Source organism: Etheostoma spectabile, chromosome 23 (assembly GCF_008692095.1).
Source record: "Etheostoma spectabile isolate EspeVRDwgs_2016 chromosome 23, UIUC_Espe_1.0, whole genome shotgun sequence".
In the NCBI taxonomy this organism is placed as follows: domain Eukaryota; kingdom Metazoa; phylum Chordata; class Actinopteri; order Perciformes; family Percidae; genus Etheostoma; species Etheostoma spectabile.
Window position 1 is genome coordinate 8,309,865 of NC_045755.1, and position 22,070 is coordinate 8,331,934.

At 39.1% G+C, this 22,070-nt stretch overlaps 3 protein-coding genes across 6 annotated transcripts in view; 2 read left to right on the forward strand and 1 right to left on the reverse strand.

Annotated features, from left to right (window-relative positions):
* The window catches only part of tfec (transcription factor EC), a 49,560-nt gene extending 37,881 nt beyond the window's left edge, over window positions 1–11,679 (reverse strand). For all 4 annotated transcript variants that reach the window (XM_032505442.1, XM_032505439.1, XM_032505438.1 and 1 more), the window contains exons 1-2: window positions 11,506–11,679; window positions 1,068–1,311 (exon numbers count right to left, since the gene is read on the reverse strand). In XM_032505442.1, coding sequence (XP_032361333.1) covers window positions 1,068–1,289 — 222 coding nt within the window. In that variant the 5' untranslated portion in view covers window positions 1,290–1,311; window positions 11,506–11,679. The remainder of the gene's footprint in view (window positions 1–1,067; window positions 1,312–11,505) is intronic.
* The window catches only part of LOC116673257 (THAP domain-containing protein 5), a 142,706-nt gene that overhangs the window by 99,444 nt on the left and 21,192 nt on the right, over window positions 1–22,070 (forward strand). The window contains exon 3 of the mRNA XM_032505447.1: window positions 4,236–4,360. Within this exon, the coding sequence (XP_032361338.1) occupies window positions 4,326–4,360 (35 nt within the window). The 5' untranslated portion in view covers window positions 4,236–4,325. The remainder of the gene's footprint in view (window positions 1–4,235; window positions 4,361–22,070) is intronic.
* akr1b1.2 (aldo-keto reductase family 1, member B1 (aldose reductase), tandem duplicate 2) overlaps window positions 18,455–22,070 on the forward strand; it is an 8,098-nt gene continuing 4,482 nt past the window's right edge. The window contains exons 1-5 of the mRNA XM_032505448.1: window positions 18,455–18,636; window positions 19,463–19,630; window positions 19,780–19,896; window positions 19,992–20,069; window positions 20,488–20,610. Coding sequence (XP_032361339.1) covers window positions 18,571–18,636; window positions 19,463–19,630; window positions 19,780–19,896; window positions 19,992–20,069; window positions 20,488–20,610 — 552 coding nt within the window. The 5' untranslated portion in view covers window positions 18,455–18,570. The remainder of the gene's footprint in view (window positions 18,637–19,462; window positions 19,631–19,779; window positions 19,897–19,991; window positions 20,070–20,487; window positions 20,611–22,070) is intronic.

Here is a 22,070-nt window from a genome sequence, read left to right on the forward strand (position 1 = left end):
GTGGATCTCTTTTAAACTGTTTACAGTTGTTTACATTGTGATCCCAGTTCTTTGTCTGGGCACCATATAAATGCAGTGTAATGTAAAGAGATTGGGAGAACAAAGGGAGAGCAATACACATAAAAAACAAAGCCGTAGTGGATACGTGGCAGCTACTTGGATACCAGTTAATTAAGAGAGAAGATAGGGGTACATGCTGATCATACTATCATCAGTGGAAGTGGATTATTATAGAGTCCTTTAATGATCATTGGGTTTTAACACATTAATAAGAATACAAAATATGTGAATGAAACATAAATGTATCTTCATATACATTATATAAGTGTCTGACATGTGTCTTTCAATTTACCTAATGTTCCATGCTAGCCACATGGCCAATGCTTTGGTTAAAAGAAACATATATCAACAACTTTTCATCTTGTGCTATCATCGCGCCAAAATTAAACATTTTGTGTCAACTTTGGTTTAGTTGGTTTATGACCAAATTCCTGCAAATGGACTGTTCTTATATAGCGCTTTTCTAGTCTCAACAACAACTCAAGGCGTTTTTATATAGAACCATTCACACTCGTTCATACAATGTGGCCAAGGCTGCCGTACAAGGTGCCACCTGCTCAACAGATAAACACTCACACACACTCGGAGTTCAGTGTCTTGCCCAAGGACACTTCGACATTGGACTGCAGGGCCAGGGATTGACCACCAATCTTCCGACTGGCAGGCGAACCACTGCCACTCTACCACTGAGACACAGCTGCCACTTGCCCCCCCTCACCCGCCCGCAACCTCAGCTGTTCTTTTTGTTTATTGCTAAATAGCAAATAATAGTATGCTAACATGCTAAACTAAAGATGTTCACCATGGTAAACGTTACATGTTAACGTCCTTTTGAGCATGTTAGCATGCTGACATTAGCATTTAGCTCAAATAACTTCTGTACAGCCTCACCAAGTTGCTAGCATGACTATAGACTGTCTCATTGATACATAATTGAGTCACAAATACTTTGATTCTGATTTCTGATTTATATAGTGTTACCATAATATTCTGTGGTGGCTACCTACCTTCCATGTGTTTTGGAATGGGCACCAAACAGGCATTTGTGCACTGGTGTAGGCTCCATCATAAGTATGCTGAGAGAAGGAATGATGAACAGTGCGGCTGGGCCGAGGTGTGCACAACTGAGGCCAGCTGTGTGGATGTTGTCCAGACTCATAAAAACCCTGTCCATGATCTCTGTTACTAATCTCCCACTGGTTGTCTGGGCCGGAGCACGACTGGAACATTTCTAGCAACCCGGAAGTAGACCTAAGCAACAAAAAACAAAGGAAATTAGTCAGTACATCAACAAATTATGAATTGAAATTATTATATTATCCTTATTAACTTTAAAATGTATAAATATAATTCAAAAGTATTCTTGAATTTCTTAGTGACTATATTGAGGAAAGGGTAGAAGGGAGATGGACTGGTAGATGCGTGCATTTGCATACGTTTATCATCATTAGTAAAAAGAAATTGTGTTCCACCAGTTACTTTAGACTAGTCGGTTGCCAGACCTTCCTCCACAGCACAGCAAAGGAGGGTCTAGCAAGTCCACACAGCATTCCGAGATGGGAGAAAAACGTGCGCTGGTTTATTGGCATTTCTTTAAACCAATCACAATAGTCTTGGGCGGCACTAAGCGACAGACATAGCTACGGCGCCTCTGCAAAATAGCCTCGGGAAGGAACTTGTTTTGGTGGAACGTGTTCGTTCAAAGATAGGGGTGTCACAATTTTCCAAATCTGTGATTAGATTACATTTTCCATTCTAAGGTCATGGTTCGATTCAATTCTCGATATTTACTTTTTTTCTTTTTTAAAGCACAGGTTGCTATGTCATTTTTAGACTAGACTTTTATGCAATATAATATCTGACCTTTGTTCGCAAAGTACCACACTACATTGTCGAATTTAAGCAAAATAACTTCCATCTAGTTTCTCTTTTGTAACTGCAGTCTTCTTCAAAGAAGACAACATTCAATTTCACAACAAAACAAAAAAATAAAAATAAAACAGCCATGTCCATAATCTTCTCTGAACAATTAAGTGTCTTAACAAACTATTTCCAAACAGTTGAGCTTATACCACACAGATAACTGCCATGTTAGTCGTGCTTTTTTGTCGACAATGCAAACGTTGTCAACTCACTGGAAATCCAAAATACTTCCACACCTCCTACTTCAGTGAAAGAGGAAGGGGGTTAAAGTTCTGTTGATGGGTCTCCTGCATCTGCAGTTGCCATGCTATCTTTTGACTGGCTGTAGCTAAATAAAAGGAGGTTGACTGGCAGCACTTCAACACTAAGCCTAGTGTTGACAAACTGACCAAAGAGCCAGTTAATTAACCCAAGTCGTTTCACTGAACCAGGAGAATGAACCGACTCACTCCTGGTTTTTTTGCTCTCCGTTTTTGCTCAAGATTGGGAATGATTGAGATTTCACTTGACACAGCTACCAGAAGATTTACAACTTTCAGACAGGTTGCTCACGTCACATCTACATCTTAAAGCTCAGTTGGAGGCTGCGCAGTAACGCTCGGCCATCACCGGAAAAGTGCTTCTAATGTCCTTCACTGGTCTCTGTTGAAAACAACAGCGTCACATTGTTCATTTCTTATACTGTGTGTGTGTGTGTGTGTGTGTGTGTGTGTGCGCGCGTGTGTGTGTGTGTGCGTGTAGCTGGTTTTCTTCTGCTACTATGTGTGTAGTAATCTAGCTCATTAGCGCCTCCACTGGAGTGGTGGTAGAATCAAGTTCTCTTAATACATACATGCGGGCTACACGTTTGTTTTTTCCCGCTTGGCAAGCCAACCAGACGTGACATGGGGGCATGGCAGCACCAACGATTCCATTTTTTAATTCAAAATTTAACTTAATGTGACACTGTTATTCAAAGGTTGTTTTAGTCCTGTAACCGAAAACTTAGATTGGACAGATAGTTCAGCTAGCTGTCTCGATTTACCTTGTAGAGATCTGAGAAAATATTAACCATAGTCCTCATAAATGACCGGAGTTTAAAATGTTAATGCAAAAATATTGGATATCCGGCCTAAAATGAGTGATATCCGGCGGAATTTCCATCGACAACGGAGCAATCCTGGAAGTGGACCGTGGAACTTTAGACAGTTGAGAGACAGCTAGTGAGCTGATTACAATGGTTACCATAGTGCTACTTGTTGCTAACCTTAAAAGCTGGGCAGTATCCTTTAGCAATATTAAAGGAACATTTTCAGCTTCATTAGCACATTAGTCACAGGGTTGGATGTCTGTCATGGATCTTCTCTGTAACCTCATATAACAGAATCCTTTAATTGCCTTTGGCGGATGTATTTAGCACTAGTGGATTCCCAAAAAAGTGCAGTAACTAGGACTTTGCTTTAGCATCTTTTTTGACTGAACCTTAATATCTGCTAACAGACTTTATTTCTGATAGAATAATTTTCCTTCTAGCTATTTTAGTGTTCTGGAAATGATCCACTTTCCTTTCTCTCAAATCTATTCAGTCCAGTGGCAATAGTATCTTGCTGGAGTTTATTTGTGACATGAATAAATGACCCCCCATTGGATTTAATTATATACAGTTTTAATATTTCCATCATGAAGTGAATGGATGGCCAAAGTTGATTGTTGTGTGGCTGAAGTAACAACAGGCAGCATGCCACAGATCAAAGCATCTTGGAGGTTGTGACATGATCAGAATCAGCTGATATATACGTAAAATCCAATTTGATTGGAAAAGCATTGCTGCCAACCATACAAACAAGAGGCATTGACAGGGAGACCAACATCCTTTTATATTAATTGTTAATGATATCACCCATTCAGCTAAAAGGGTATTTTCTTGGAATACATTTTTAATTTTAATTTTAATCTATTTCAAATGTATTACTACAGCGGTAGTGCCAGTTTTGTTGTGACATGAATATCATGTCACTGAATACAGTCATGGGCAAAAGAGGCTCAAGGCTGAGATGAGAAATTAAAATGGAAAATAGGCAGTACAACTATAACATTTTTATTGCACACATCACATGCATTGCTTTGCTGTGTGCTTTTAATTAACTCAATAAATTCAGACATCTTTCAGTTATTTTTCAAGCCTTCGAAAGAGACATGAAAAGTTCTAGCATTGAGCATCACTGGTGCCATAATACAAATTAAAAACATTCCACTTAATTTCTCTGTTGAAGGCTGAAATCAAGGTGACGAGCCACAGCTGGAATGCCCTGGAAAAACATACTCAGAAGTGGTTACAATGGGGAAGAAATCCTCGAAAGCCAATGGCCCCAGGGGGAGCCAAGGGCGCAAGTATGAAGTAAGTAAGTACTTTATATCTAAATTGCAATGTTTGAGTGCAAATTAGCTGTCACTGCCATAGGAGTGCTAATAGAGAATACATGTAAAATAGGGGATTTATACATTTGCTACAATGCAGAACTGATTGAACACAAAGAAAATGTCTTGGAGTCTAGATTACCTTCTTTCTCCTTCTCTCTCCTTATGTGGGAGGTTAATTGGCAAGGCATACAGCTGCCTGGCTGTCCAAGCATGGTGCAAACAGTGCTTAATTGCCTTTTATTCTGTCGCCAACATTGCAGAATACCTTTTGCTGCGGAATTCAGCAGGCAATGTCTGAAAATGTGTAGATGACATGGGCATGAGAAAACTTTTGTAAATGTAGAGATAGGGTTTTGTAGCTGCATTCCTCTAAAAATGCTAATTTGGAACAAGTGCTTTGTCTGTGTGGGATTAACCCAAGTCTTTTTCTGCGATTTGTGAGCTTCTCTGTTAGCCCACGAGCAAGGCATCTTTCTCAAATAACAATGAACTGGCCTAACACACGAAGAGTGTTTTACAGGTAATGCCCCTCAACTAGGTTTTTGTCACCCAGCTACTCCTGCTCTAATGCTAACCCATAAAGTGTGTATTTAGTAGAAATGGCTCGGGGTCAGAGATGTAATGTGTACCTGCAGTAGACCACTTCATTGACGTATGGGTTATTGCTTGACTGCATTTCCCAACCTGGGTTTGAGCTTTTGTATGAATGGTGAACACAACAGTTAAACCACCCAATCTTCATCATTCATTTAGTTTTTCCGGAGTTGACAGTCACAGCCACACACGTACAGTTTATACCCATAACCACCTGTTAAATGCAGATCTCACATTGAACCTGTGTTCATTGTTTCACATCATACACAGACAGTGTTATAAGAGAGGAATATTATAATACACTGTTGGTAGCAATGCAAGAGGCAGAATTAAAATCCTTTGTGGCCCAATGTGTAAACAAAAAAAACTCAAGTAAAACAATATTATATATAACAGAACATAATGTCTTGGTGGCATTTTCAATTGTGCCTCATAGATAATCTGTGTTGATTTGAATGGCCATGTAATGCTAAAGTGTGACCACCATGTGCTTAACCACCTTATTATTCCCTGCGGTACTGTTATTTCAGCCTGTTTGACTGAGAACTGAGATCTAACATTAGACCTAAAGGCCTCCTGCTGCTCTAAACACAGAGAAGATATACAAAGCCTTGGAGCCGCTGCGCTGCTCACACTTCTTTACATTTGGCTGCAGGCCTGCTTCACAGTCTCTGTGATCCAATTTCTTCAAGTGTCACCAGTGACAAAACTCTATCTCGATTGGTGACATATTACAGTAAAAAACATCTATCTATTGGGTTTAGTGTGGGAACTAGCTGGCAGCTGCCTAATTTACCACAAGCCAGAGAGCTGCCAAAACTGGGGACAAACAGTACTTTCCAACAACATTAAAACAATAGTCATGAATTTTCAAAGCCACTTTCTTTGAGTGTTAATCAGGAAGTGAAATGTAGAAAGAGTCCCTGGGTTGGTAAATTTTTTTAAGCATTTGGGTCCCTGGGACATCTGTCCATCCTCAGCAGGTGTTTTTAGCAGTGGGACTAGCTACAGTCAGCAAAAATGCTGTGGCTGTCCAACATTCAGTCTGATCTTATACACGTCCTCTAATGTTGGTCGCTTTATTAAATCTTTTGACCTTGTCTAGTTTCATTGATAATTCACAGCAACGACGGTTTGCAATTTGAAAGTTTATTTAATTTATTGCTCGAATACCTAATTTTGTTGGATTTCTGGAGCAATTACTCTCCACGGCATTAGTCTAAACGCTGTTATCATGGAAAAATGTCCACTTTGTGTTGCGTCTTTTTTATTTTTTATTTTTTTAGGGTTAACTGACTTTTTCATGCTTTTCGTCACATCCAACAATATTTAAAGGAAATTCATTTAAATTTGCATCTCTGGGCACCTGAGAGCTTAGTTGGTAGAGCGGGTGCCAATATATAGAGGTTTACTCTTCACCGCAGCGGAGCAGGGTTCGACTCTGACCTGCGGCCCTTTGCTGCATGTCATTTCCCCTCTCACCCCTTACATATCTTCAGCTGTCCTTTCAAATATAAAGGCGTAAAATACCCCAAAAATAATCTTAAAGGTTCTGTCTGTCTGTCCGTCCGTCCGTCCGTCCACTTTCTCAAATCCTACACCACCCACGTGGAGACAGGAAGTTTGGAGTATCATTGCTGAGGATTTTAAGAGTGTCTGTTTCACAGATGACTAAATACACACACATCCACACACAAACACACACACACACACACACACACACACACCACCGTCTGCCTCATTAAAACATTTCTCATAGATGTACTACTTTGTACAGCTCTCCACTCATCATCACCTCCAATCCGCTCAACCCTTGCCTCCCTTTGAGCTCCACTATTTATTTTCATCAAGGCCTCTCTCTCTCTCCACCTCTTTTTCTCTCTCACTCTCCCTCTCATCCAGTGGGCTTTGTTGCTGGGCTGTCATGTATTGAAGAACCTATTTATTTGCTTTTTTCATCGCTAATTGTCTCTTATTGTCCCTCCCGGCGTCCCATTGCGTCTGGAACAAGGCCGCCGCGAGAGTTTTGTTCCCTGTGCTCAAGACATGAGTCAGCGAGCCACGATAATGATGAGGAGCTCAGACACACAGGAGATCCAGCCTCTATCACTGATCACACCGGCAAAGTCTTCTTACCATATACGCCCTCACACAAGGTCATTATTACAGAGTGTGTTCAGTTTGTGTAAAGAGCTTAGGGTCACCATTAAGACCTGGGATTTAAACCTGTGTGGTTTAGCTGTCCCTCGACTATTTGCTCTTATTCCAAACTTAAATGTGGCTTTGATGTGAACTAACTTGTTGGAGATGCCATGCAAAATGTGTATGGACATTTTTTTTCTTCATATTTTAATTTATCACTTTAGTTTAACTTGTTATTTTAGTTCCATTAAAGTGTTATGAGCTGCACTGAAGAAGTCCAGGGATATTGATTAGATACCCATAACACATCAACAACAGTGCCTATTCAGACACTTCACACTCAAGCTTACTTCTCAACTGTGACTGAATTAGACTTGCTATTTTGAGAATTAACCGAATTAAAACTCATAACTTACATTTGCCCTATTTCCATCTGAGTGTGCCTCTCTGGTATATCATATCACAGCAGGTAATCTCGTATATTAGATGATTTTTGAGGCCGAAACAGGATTTTGAACAGGACCGCTTGATTCGCTGGGGATAAGACAGGCAGGTACATGTATGTCTGGGAAAAAGCCACACAGTTTGCTAGCCCTACAAACTAGAGGAGAGTCAAAACAAATGTTAAGAACTACATGTGTATATATTGTAATTATGCCTATAAAACAGACTGGTTTATGATAATGTGTATGACCCACTTTTATTTCCTTACTAAATATGAAACTGGTGATGATGTGTCATCACATGGAACATACACAAATAAGATAAATACATGTTTTTGACATTTTTATATCCTTTGAACTTTGTTAATATCTATTGCAGATGCTCACAAGACAAACTTCCATGTTAATTCTTAACATTTTATAGTCTATTAAGTCTCCATGAAGCCAAGTAATACAAGTAGTGTAGCAACAAGTAGTACAACAAGCACAAGCAAGTATGACGTTTTACAATATTCTATAACAGATATTATCTAACATATGCTTCTGCCTGTATAGAGTGCCTACCTTATTGGTCAACAAAGTTTCCACATAAGGGTTATTGCGCCCTGTGTGTGGGGCAGCAGCTTATACACTGTCCAATACTAGCAGCCTAAAATCTGCTATTTAATCTGCTTTTTTGTTTTTATGTTTTTTTTTTAAATATTTTTAACTACTCTTTAATGTTTAATTTCTTATACTGCAATGAAACTTTTATTTTCTTATTTTATTTTGACTGTTGTTGACTGCTCTTTAATGTTTCATTTCTTGTACTGCACTGTAACTTTTATTATTTAGACCTTTTTATGTAAAGCACTTTAAATTGCCCTGTTGCTGAAATGTGCTATACAAATAAAGTTGCCTTGCCCTGCCTTACTAACAATACAAATGTTTGGTCATTTTCTTAACCTTGAACAAGCTTGCTGCATTACATATAATTTAAATGGGAGTATCCTGAACAGTAAGATACAGGTCTACATGACAATACATATACCTCTCACCTGTCACATAAATGTGCTGACTGCTAAAATTGCAAGTATGACCAAAGCTGATGTATCTTAGTCTTTAGGTCCTATTGCATTGTGGGTACCCAGCCTGTACAAACGTGGGAAGGCAGAGGAGAGGGGAGCTTTAATATGCTTATATGCAATGTAATAAGGCCTAAACTGTGGAAGAAACACATGCAGCATGCATGTGCATTGTCAAATATAATTCTATTCTATCCATTAGATGTGTCTTCACTTCACAAGTCAATCAGATCCATTTTGTGACTTCAAAGAGTGGTTTCAGGAAGAGGCTGTAGACCGTGGATGAACATTTACTTTTGCTTTTCATCGGTCAAGGGTGTGCGCCACCGCTGAGAGGAGGTTACCACAGTCTCACTTTGAAGTCAGCCCTCGGAGCAGACTGTGTTTACCATCTTCCAGCACAACACTCCCTCCAGCCCACCTCTTCTTCCACACATCTCTCCGTCACACCGTTTAAATACTAACTAAACCTTACCTTAATATACTAATACGACTACTAATAGTTAACATGGTTGACATTATTATTGCTATTAATTTAATCAAAAGCCCAGTAAATTAAGCTTAAACAAGAACGGACAGGGCATTGTTAAAGAAATGCGCTTCTGTGGAAATGGAAATGAAATCCAAGTTGTCGTTTCCAGATTGACCACAAGATGGTGATGTATGCATCCATTCAACATCTCAAAAGAAGATATTGCTCATACTTGCATTTCCCTCTTGACATTTCAACTTACGCCCCTGCAAACTAAAATTAAAAAATGTTATTAAATTAAGTCCTCAAACATTTCAGAAGGCGTGTGTGTCATAAACTCTGTTTCTATATGACATCTGAGTCACGCACAAGTCAGGACTCAGAAGAAGTGGCCTCACCAATTGCAAAACTCTTGGAGTACCCTGTGCATAAATTTAAAAGTCAAAGTAACACTGCACACTTCCATTCTGCTGCACACTACTCCAAGTTTGCACCCCATCCTCTAAACCTACTCCAGCTATGTGGCACTGCACACATCCATCTCTGCTATTGCACACTACACAGCTACACCACTGTCACAACTTCTTTCACCTGGGCTCATCTTTGATTTAAAAAAAAAGAGACTTACAAAGCACTGAAATCTGTGTTTGAAGTTGTAATAAACCTTTAAAGTCCTGTATCCCAAAATCAATCAGATGCATTAATTCATCTAATACTGGATTATGTGTAACAGACATTTTTTCAACATTCTTTTAGAAAAACTCATCATCTCGTCATCTTGGTTGTGACTCATTGTCCTATGAGGCCTTAACACATGTCCACCCTCTTTGCCATATAACTCAATCCATCCACATGGTCCCCTCCCCGAACCGGCACACGCACATCTCTGAAAACAACATTCCCGTGATGTAAGATTAGAGAAGTTGACAGGGTTTTTTTCTTTATATATTGTAAATAATATCAGGTGACAAAAAAGAGGAAGTACCCCATGAGGAACTTTAAATATTTTCCCGCTGTGTCATTCTGATCTTTCAAAGCTGCACTCAGACAATCATTCCACATGCCCACGCTAGGACAACACGTCAAAGTGATGCCAGGAATCTAAGGATGCCATGGGACTTTTACAGAGGCAATTTCATGACATAATTGAAGAATAAATATCTACTGAATGTTGGTGTTTTTTTACAGTGACGGAAAGTACTTGAGTACAATTTTTTTGTTACTTTCACTTCACTTGAGTATTTTCCATTTTCTGCTACTTTTTCTTCTACTCCACCGTATTTCAGAGGGAAATATTGTGCTTTTTACTCCACTACATGTATTTGATACCTTTAGTGACTTTGCAGATTCAGATTAATAAAACAAAATACAATCAACAAATAAATTATGTTGTACTATTATGGATAAAGATTAGATGATCAATTAGATTATTGTATCATTATTATTATTATTATTATTATTATTATTATTATAATACAATCAGATTATTGATCCCAAGGGAAAATTCACAAGCTGCCCAACAGCATATATATTATTATACACTATCGGTCTAATGTTTGGGGCCACTTACAAATTTCCATACCACTCCATTATAGACAGAATACCAGCTGATCTGGGTGGGTGGCTGAACTTTAATGCAATATCTACATTGCCCATTATCAGCAACCATTCATCCAATGTTCCAAAGGCACATTTTGTTTAAAATCTGATATCATTTAAAAAAAAAAAAACTAACTAGAAAATCATTGGAGAACCCTTTTGCAAAGCACATAATGTAATCTCAAAATTGCTTCCCTGGCTTAAAAAAAAAACAAATTTCTAAGTGACCTCAAACTTTTGGCCAGTAGTGTATATTATATATTATTTATATTTTTGATGCTAATACTTTTGTAATTTGACTTTAGTCAAATTTCGAATGCAGGACTTTTACTATTGGAACTTCTACTTAAGTAAAGAATCTGAGTACAGAAACAGTGTAATTACATGGCATTGATTTCTAAACCAGTTATCAGTGTCAGAAAATGAAGTTGAAAAAATGTACAACAATTAAAAATCCAACAAACAAACAAACATAATTTAAACCTTTGTATTGGTTTACATAGAAATGTATTTGGCAATGATTTATAGATGAGCATGCAGTTTCTCTGCAATTAATAATCTCCTAGTCCCAATCTTAATATCTACATATCTATGAATAAGACATATACTGTATGGATTTAAGAGCCAAAAAGGTGTTCCTGATATCCAACAACATTCCAACTTGCCACTAAAGAACTTCCTGTTAAATAGGATGTTACTTGTGGAGAAGTTTCTATCTCCATCACTATAAATCAGTATCAGCAAAGGAATCTTTTGAAAAGCACACCACACACTTTAAATGAAAAAAATGAAATCTCAAATGAATTACCTTTTTTATTTGAAGTTATGGAAGACAGATCCCCTTTGGTATACTGTAACACTGCTTAGCTACTATCTGCCAGTGTTATCTAAATCCACCTTCAGATTATCCAAATTAACTTGCTCGTTGGTCTACCTCCTATTGATGTTTAAACATTCCTGGAAGCATGGACTAGTGAAAGGGACCCAGATTTAAACCAAATTGTGTTTCCTCTTTTCACCAGTAGCCAGGAGCTGGGTGCAAAGGGAAGCTTTTACGTCAACTGCCCCATTTATGAGACATAAATAATCACAGATTCAGACAAGTCATTGTGTTACATAATCACGGTCGCTCATAAATGAATCAAATAATGTTAAAATACAAAAAAAAGCTTTAGTCTTACAATGCTGTCTGATTTACCTTTTTCTGTACCAAATTATGGTACTTACCTGGTAAATTACAGCTGCTACTTCAGCTGATAATGCAGCATGCACAATCTGCTATTGTTGCCAAGGCTGATACTAAAAATAAAGGCTTGACTTTCAAGTGTTGAAAGTGTTGAAAGTGTTGAAAATGCTGTTCTTGAGACAGTTTGTCCATAACTGATTTGCGCTGCTCGACTTTTACAACAAAACACACAAGTGTTTTTGGTCAGCTTTATGGAACGGTGACATTTCAATCCAGAGGAAAAGGGCTCTGATATTGCATTCATGGTCACACTGTAATCTGCATAATGACAATGATGAACAATCCATCAGGGACGATTTGAGAGAAAAAAGCCTTCATATTCCCCTTCAGATGCATGTTGATTGTGTTTATTCATGGCAGTTAGGTTGATGAGGGAGCAATATGGAGGAGGTTGGATGGACACTTGTTACGCGTTACCGTTAAAATAGCAGACATCTCTTGACGAAGAACAAACAGCAAAGACAGACGGAAATCAAGGCGTCTGTGAAAGCTCTCAGGAATGCAAATTCAAAAGCACTTCATTACTTGCTTTTTCCCTGCAATCTTGTGCCTGAGAGACTGAACTAAGTGGTTAATCAAGCCAAAACCCAAACCGTGTCTGAGGGGCCAGAGAGGAGACACCTCTGCTCACAGACAAGGCCATGGCTGTGTGTTCACTATGTATGGAAGTGCATGTGAAAATACACAATGGACTGTGTGGTTTGGATTGTACGGTGGCCAAAAAGGGCCCTGCAACTTAGTAAAACACATGCAAAAAGACAAAACACAAGCAAATTAAGGACTCGTCTTCATTAATTTGACAACACACGAGTAGCATTTAGCAAACGTGCTGCAAATACACACAACACAACCAAATACATTAACACGCTGCAAATACAGAAAAAATGCAAAAAGAAAAGCACACAAACCCTGAAAACAAATTCAACAGACAGCTGCATCCAGTTTACAAAACGGAAAGCAATGTCAAAGAAAGTGGATAATTTGTTTTCCTCATTTCTTTAGTTGATTTTTAATAAGTGTTCTACTTTTCAGTAACATATATGGGCTAACTAGTGTTAGCTAGCAAGCAACACGGTAGCAATGTGATTCTATATCCTTGACGTTACACATCTGGGATTTCACCGGTGCTGCAGAAAACTCTGCCATGTATTTTCCGTTTCCTTCCTCTTTCTTTATTTTGGAATTTTAAATTCGGTGTATTAATGAGGACTACGGTTAACTGCTCCTCAGATCTCTGCAGGGTAAATTAAGACAGATAGCTAGACTATCTGTCCAATCTGAGTTTTCTCTCGCACAAATAGTTTGTAGCGGCTCTATGCAGAGCTTAGCACCGCCCATGAGGATTCTGATTGGTTTAAAGAAATTCCATTAAACCAGAGCAGGTTTTCCTCTCATACCCGAACGCTATGTGGTAAACAGACCCTCCTTCAGGCAAAGCGAGACTATCGCTATGTAAACCTTGTGTTTGCAGCATTTTTTTAATAGGGATTTTTGGTTGTGTTGTGTGTAATTGCAGTGTGTTTGCTAATTGTTGTGCATGTGTTGTCAAATTCATGAAGATTATTTCTTAATTTGCTTGTTTTTTGTCTATTTGCATGTGTTTTTTTTTAGTTGCAGTGCGTTTGCTACTGTCGGCCACTCTAGGATCCATGCATGTACTCTTTGGCGGATGGCACTTCCTGTATGAGAAAAAAAGCGATAATTACAGGTGTGTTTTTGGATCTCACTTCCCAGAGATTCAAACAGTTTATAAAACTGAAAATGCAACGTCTTTTATCGGTGGGCCTAAGGCTCGATCACCATTGTGTTTCTCAATCAGCGAGTAATAGTGACTTAACAGACATTTTCTCATATACAAATCTTCCAGATTATTGCTTTAAGTTACAGAGTAGTAAAACATTCTTGGCGCAAATGTTCAACATCTTAGTTTAGCATGCTAACATTTGATATTTAATACTAAACACAAAGAACAGCTGAGGCTTCCAACAGTCTGAAAGAAAGGAGGGTACTAGCCAGCCGCCACTAGCATGGCTATAAAATGTACCACGACTTTACATAAAATTATAGGCATCAACCAGAGGTGGAGTTTTACCCCTTACTGCGTTGTTGCAACATTCTCAAAACGTTATACATTTTCTCCAAACATGCAGAGACGTCAGTAGAGATAATTGACCTCAAATGATCTTTATTTCCTGTCTGTGAGCATTCAGGAGCACTGTGACAAAGACAGAAGATGCACTGTCTGTGTTTTCTGCTTTAATCATTTTCACGTCATCAGAATAAGAAATGTACCAATTATCCAATATCTTAAGTTCTCTGTGGTTATGGGAGGACACTCATTATGTCTGTCACATGCCGTTTGAGACAACAGACAAACCAACTCACGGGAGAATGACAGGAACAATGACAGGACGAGAAAATCACAAGTACCGGACAAACCGACTGGACAAAAGGATCTGACAAGAGACAAGGGAAGCACAGACATTAAATACACAAGGTAATGAGGTAACAAAAGGCAGGTGACAAGAGGGTAGGGAAGCAGGTGGAACACATCAGGTTATCACAAGAGTGGGCAGACACAGGAAGTAAACTAAAGACAGGACAAGACCGAAAGCCGACTTCAAAATAAAACAGGAAACAGAACATACAGACACTCAGGGGAACACAGGACCAACACACAAGACCAGGGAGAGCACAAGACAGGACAACAGAACCAAAAAGGGGAAAAAGAACCCAAAACAAAACCCCAAACCACAACAGTCCTCTTCCTTGCAAGGAGTAGCTTGAAATTCTTCCGCAACATCTAATGCAAATAGAACTGGGGGAAAAAGCAATAACTGTACTGATCCAAAGTGTTAAAGACATTAAAGGTGCCGTAGAGCGGATTGCGAAGATCCAGGACTTAGCCAAAACATTTGAACATCAACAACTTCTCAGTCCCTCCCCCTTTCCGCTAAAGCCCAAAACATGCTACTAAGCCCCACGATAGAGTGGGGGGGAACCTATCTGCAGGTCGTGCGCGGGGTAAGGTGAAGGGGAGGATGCTATGAAATGTGTGTGTATCAGCAGTGATTGACACGCAGTTAGACCTATAGATCTATACAGGGAGCGGTGGATTTATGCCAATTGCACTACAGGCTCTAGGTGGATTTTTTTTATTACCTGCTTCATGTAGTTTGACTTGAACATAGGGTCAATTTCTGCAAATATGTCAAAGTTAGTTTTATAAGGCTCACCTACTGCACCTTTAAGGGAATCCAAGAAATTATCAAAAGCTGCAAACAGTTTAAAGGGTTAAGTTGGTATAGAGGCTCACACATACATTCCATGACATTGACTGAATAAATTGGCTGAACTATTCTGGTAGAGGCAGCAGCTTTGCTTGTTTACATAACCAAGTCTTTAACACGATTTTTGTGCAATGTGACCGTTCACATACCAACACCAATGCGTTTTACACCATGATTGTAGTGGTGATGCTTTTCCTCACAAAATATGCCAGTACAAAACATTAGCAGTAATGCTACATTGCCATAACGGATTTCCACACATAGCCCTGTGCAGCAAAATGCCATTTAAGGAACAGCTTGAGCCAAAGTCTTTGTTGTGAATTGTTTTCTGATATAATCTCTGCTATTTTGCAATATACAAGAATATGTGTGTGCATTCCACTCTATCTTTTTGATATTTTGTTTTCAGAAAAAAAAAATTCTACAACTAACCATCATTTTAATTCTTAAATAATCAATTATTTTTTCAGTCCAAAAAATGTCAACATAGTGGAAAATGTGCTGCACGTCTCCGAAATTCAAAGTTCAAATTGCAAATTTTTGTTCAACCAACTGACCAAAAATCCCTAAAATATTTGATTTCCTATTGTGGAAGACACAGAAAAATAACGATTTGTTTGTCATATTTGCTAAATTATCAAAGTTATTGCCAATAAATCTTCTCCCGATCGAATTAACTGATTAATTGTTTCATCTTTATATCAATCTAGACAGTCTAGAGTGGGATTATTGAACATTTTAATGAACTATTTTCCATGATGTCTTGAGAGATCGAATCAGCCTCAGTAATCTCGAGTGTATCCAAGAACATATATTACATTTGACAAATGGCTATGATTTACTGATGACGTAGGGATTTCTCTCCCTCATCTTGTTATTGTTCGATAGACAGAATGTGCGGAATGCGAGTGTGTGAGTGAACTCAGCGGGAGCTGACACTCAACATTAGATTTATGGGTGGAGATTATGACCCAGGGCACTCTGGCAGAAACAGAGAAAAAAAAGCAAAGCCAAGGCCAATGGGAGAGACGAGAGGTAGAGAGAATGGAGCAAAGGCCATGATATGAAATGAGGCGTTTGATCTCCCCAGGACAGGTTAGGTCTTACTGGTGGAGTGTCTGATCTGATGCAGAGCCTAGGAAAGAATGGACACCACCAGCTGCACTGAGCATTCGTTATGGCCGCACATAATGGAAAGGGAGACAGTTGCTCATTGTGCTTTGTGTTTTTACTTGTCACACCACCATTAGGGTATCAATATTTCCCCCTTTTCTCTTCAAATTATTTGACCAACACACTCTGAAATCTCTCCTACGTCTACACTCGTTGTCCAAAAGTTTCCTTGAGAGGAACTCGGTTTTACTTCGGGCCTCTGTTGTATCTTCAAATATCTGTCCGTTTCCCTTTTCCTTTATTTCAATCAGTGCACTCGGTACAGTGAAAAGGTATCCGCCTGCAGACGTAAAATAAGAGCCTCTGAAATGAAAACTTCCCCCCCCTCTTTTAGATGGCAATAGTATGTGGCTGTGTCTTTGTCTGGTTTACTTGTGGTTCTTTGATCATGACAGCATGCGACGGTGTTTGATTCCTGGGGTACTTTGACAGTTTGCATGCTGGCAAAAGGCCCTCCAGTGTCTGAAGTTAGATCAGAGGAGACAGGGCCTGAAAAGCAGGCGTCCAGCTGGGAGAAGATCAGAAAAGACACAAACTTTAGCGAGAGCCATTGTGAGGTACACAGCGGCTTCTGGCTCCCATAACTTTTCCCTTTGTATGTTTTTTATATCCCTCTCTTCTCTCTCTCTTATCTTCTGCTCAGAGTGTTGAATGGCTCAGTAAAAGGTCTGTGAGGTTTTATCTGATTCTGACCAAAAGAAACACCTTGTGTTTGTTCCCTCTTACAGCTGTCTTTCAGGGTGTGTGTGTGTGTGTGTGTGTGTGTGTGTGTGTGTGCGTGCATCTCCTTTACAGTGTAAGGATAATGCCATGAGGACATTGTTGTCAAAATAATAAAGACTAATTAAAATGAGTGTAATCTCCTGCATTACAGACCGGCAATGAACATACTCAAAGCTTGTTCCTAAAGCATTTTTATTGGATTAAGTTAAATCAAATATTGGATGTATGCATGAGGTTTTGAACAGTACCGATCAATCATTTCAGTCACTGTAATTACTGGCCATATTAGCTAATGTATGAAATGATGTAATTATTTTACTTCAGGGACTCCGTTGGATGATAGACAGTCCCACGTTTGGTAAGTGTGGCAATTGTGCCCTCTAATGGTTCAATGATAGAGGCAACAAAAACCTTTTATAACATGCAAAATTCAGAAGTTGTTATGCCAAGTGGATCTCAGGGGTGGCTCTGGGAACTTTATTAGGTCCTTGGAAAGTTCAGGGCTCCCAAATCACACAAATGCCATTCATAAGACACATAATACATTTTAAAATGAGCTAAATCATGCATACTGCAGGCAAAGCAATACACGTTTTGATCATTATTTACTACTATTGTATGATTTGCACACATTTGCTCCATAGGGATACATATCAATATCAGATCAATATTGAAAAAATGCCCCCTATTGATTCTAGTCATATCTCCCAGCCCTAATTTTTCATGATTCATTCTGCCATGGAATGGGGTTTTAAGAAGTACATTTACCAAGGTATTGCACCTGATTACCATGCATGTACCACTGCACAAACTTTGTTTGAATATCTCCATTTAGTTTTACTTTATCCACTACATTTTAAAAGGAAAATAGACTTTTTACTCTTCTTTATCTGGCAGATGTAGGTAGGCTACCGGTGGTTACTTTGCTAATTGAGATTTTACACACAAAACAAATGATTAACACATAAAATATGAGGCGCCATTATTGAGTTATCCAGCTGTAAATTAGGTAGGCCTAATTAAAATGAGTTAAACCTAGAGCAGCTTTTCAGTATCTTAAATTAAAGAACAACTAAATTGAATATATGTAGGCTATTTTTGCATGTAGGATTTGTACATCCAGTTTAGTAGTTTTACTTAAGTAAAAGACTTGATACTTATTCTACAACTGCTGATAAGCAAAACCACTACATCTCCCCAGTGTAAAGAGTAAATAGAATTGGGGCTGATTATTAAAAATAACGTATTGACATTATTAACAATAATAATAATAGTAGTATAGTCCTACAGTCTATGATTGACAGGAGTGTGTGGCTCTTTCATCCAAATTAATTAAAAGGCATAGTTAATCGATCGACGATGCAAGCGTTCTGCTCGCTGCATTCGCTTTCTCTGCTCGACTGTTACAGCTGCATTTGGGGTCTGCTCGTCCTTTGGAGAAATGGCAACAACAGTGAAACTGAACACCGGTGCACAAATGCCCATTGTGGGACTGGGGACATGGAAGGTGCGTTTATTTTTTTTAATCTAACGTTACTATGTTGCCTTGTCCTACCTAGCGTTAACTTGTTGTCTAACGTTAGCTAGCTAGCTAGCTAGAAGTTGCAACAGAGACCCTTAAGTTAACGCCCTTAAATCTGACTTTCCTGGGCATTCAGGTCTGCCTATTATAGAAGCTATTTCACCAGTACTTGTATTTTAGTTTCCGAGTAAATATGGGTTAGGGTTTAATTTCAGTTGATACAACCATTGCTAATCTAAACCTAGCAAGTTTCTGGAAGCATGACCGTCGTGTGCAAATCATATGGGTCAAATTACACTGTACATGCTCAAAGCTAACATTATTCATTTCACGCAGGCGCTACTTTCATTCTGTGTGACCCACACAATTCAACTGTTATGTAAGTGTGATACAGCTTGAACAGCCAATTTTACTTTGATTTGTTTAGAGGACTGGCCGAGGTTTGGCGAACATTAATCATTTGGGAAGATTTCCGTTTCCTGCTTTAGTGATTTATCTTCTTCCATACAATATCGAATAACCCTTGTCATTAGAATAACAATAAATTAGATGTGATTACTAACTGTGAAACTTAACTAATCTTCTGGCCCTTTCCCAATAACTAAACTGCAGGAACTAAAAACTCCCTTTCAGACATGAGGCAATGGCATATTTGCGCAATATGTACGTGTGTTATATTGAAGTTAACACAAACCTAAAAAAGACATCAAGATATATTGTACATGCACCAAATTAGTATACCATGGTGTTATTATAGCACACAGTATGTCTGGACCACAATACAGTAAGTAACCATCCCAGTCTGTTTTAGTCTCCCCCAGGCAAGGTCACAGAGGCGGTGAAAGCAGCCATCTCAGCGGGTTACAGGCACATTGATGGAGCGTATGTCTACCAGAATGAGGCCGAGGTGGGAGAAGGCATTCAGGCCACGATCAAGGATGGCGTGGCCAAACGAGAGGATCTCTTCATTGTTAGCAAGGTGAGTTGTGGGTGCATGTGCGTGTCCTTATTATTGTTTCTTCCACAAGTAGGCATCGGAACAGTTTATGTAATGTATGTAAAATGTGTTAATACTGGATTTCTGAACATTCATTCTAGCTAACTTCTTTGTCCTTTTTTATGCCATAGTTGTGGTGCACTTTTCATGAGAAGTCCCTGGTGAGGCAAGCCTGTGAGAAGACTCTCAGTGATCTGAAACTAGACTACCTTGATCTCTATCTAGTGCACTGGCCCATGGGTTTCAAGGTAGGCGCGCTATTATTTCAGCAGTGTGTGTGTGTGTGAGAAATATCAAGTGCGGTGTAAACCCAAAGTCTATTAATCTCTTTGTAATTCTACAGGCTGGCAGTGAGCTCTTTCCTTTAGACAGCGCAGGTGAGACGATCAGTGACAGTACTCACTTCCTGGAGACATGGGAGGTGAGTTAAACTGACAAACCACTCGCTAGTATCAAACAAATAAAAACTTGTTGGGAATTAGCAAAACAAAGGTGTGTGTGTGTTTGATGTTAAAACCAGAATACTTTTTCAATCAGCATTTTTAAGCTCATGTTTGTTTTTATCAACATTTTTGAGGAAGTCAGGAAGAAAAGGGACCTTAAAAAAAACAGAAAGTTGGCAAAGTTGGAGGGATTTTTGCTTAAAATTTTTAGTTTAGACTAGAATAGGCTTAAAATGTGACAGCACAAGACCTCAGATCAGGGATTTGACTATAAGAGTGGAGACAAATTAGAGCAATGGCTTGATTAAGTGGAACAAGAAGGAATTAGTATGAGCTACAGTCTCAAAACCAAAACTCATTCAAGGGTGTTTTGTTTTTTATGGTGAATTTCCTCAGGGGATGGAAGAGCTGGTGGATGCTGGTTTGGTCAAAGCTATCGGTGTCTCCAACTTCAACAAGGAGCAGATTGAATCTCTTCTCAACAAGCCAGGCCTCAAATACAAGCCAGCCAACAACCAGGTACACAAAGACAAAAACTAACTATGGGGTCCAGCTGCTGTTTAAACTTATGGCGTCTGCATGGTACCTACTTGACTCACCTCGACTCTACTCGCCTTTTTTTGCTTTCCATTACAGAAAAAAGTCCCTGGTACTTGCTACCACGGACTTTTTTTAGTACCGCCTCAGTTGAGGTTCCAAGCGAGCTGAGGCAATACCAAAAGGAACAAATCCGCCGTGTTAAAATAGTTTAGTCAGCGTGTTTTTTTTGTTTGTTTTTTTAATGCTGCCTCCAGCTTCTTTTGAAACAAACTTTGTCTTCTGGCCACATGCCAAGAATCAAAAAGCAACACACCTTCGACATTGTGTGTCGTGTTAGGTCACGACAGTTTCCTATGGATATGACGACCAGCCACGTTCGCCTCATGCATGAGGTGGTACAACTCAGTTATGAAAAAAGGAGGATGGGGCATGCGGGTGAGTCCAGCAGGTACCATTAATGGAAAAACGCCATTACATATGCAGCCTTTTTAGATAAAAACATTTTTGAGTCGATGCTGCTGAGCAGCAAGAAAACAGATACAGTGCATGTCAAAATGGCTGTTCCTAAAGAGCAAGGGGCCATAATGGCATCATCTGTCTCCTCTTATCAGGTCTGAGAAATTAATGTCTTGGTAATTCGTAATGGGCCACAGCTTCCCCTTAGGCTGGACCAATTACCATCATTGTCTTGTTTTGTTTGGTCTTGTTGTATATTCAATTACAGCAACCTTCTGCTCTTTATCGTCAAACACAGAACAAAGGAGCAAATATATCCCTTGGAATGAGGTCAAATAAGTACAGTAGGCTCTATAGACTCATGCTCAATGCAATCACAAAAATGTACTCTTGATTTTTAAACAATTCATTGCAAATACAAAAAAGCAGAAAGTGATATATTATAGAAAATTGAATAGTAAACAGATGGATACTTTATTCATCCCAAGGGAAATTTTAGGCATCCATTAACTTAGATAACCATAACACAACAAACACGCATACACTCATCTAAAGGATTATTAGGAACACCTGTTCAATTTCTCATTAAAGCAATTATCTAATAACCAATCACATGGCAGTTGCTTCGATGCATTTAGGGGTGTGGTCCTGGTCAAGGACACCTGAACTCCAAACTGAATGTCAGAATGGGAAAGAAAGGTGATTTAAGCAATTTTGATCGTGGAATGGTTGTTGGTGCCAGACGGGCCGGTCTGAGTATTTCACAATCTGCTCAGTTTTCACGCACAACTATTTCTAGGGTTTACAAAGAATGTTGTGAAAAGGGAAAAACATCCAGTGAGCGGCAGTCCTGTGGGCGAAATGCCTGTTGATTAGAGGTCAGAGGAGAATGGGCCGACTGATTCAAGCTGATAAAAGAGCAACTTTGACTAAAAATAACCACTCGTTACAACTGAGGTATGCAGCAAAGCATTTGTGAAGCC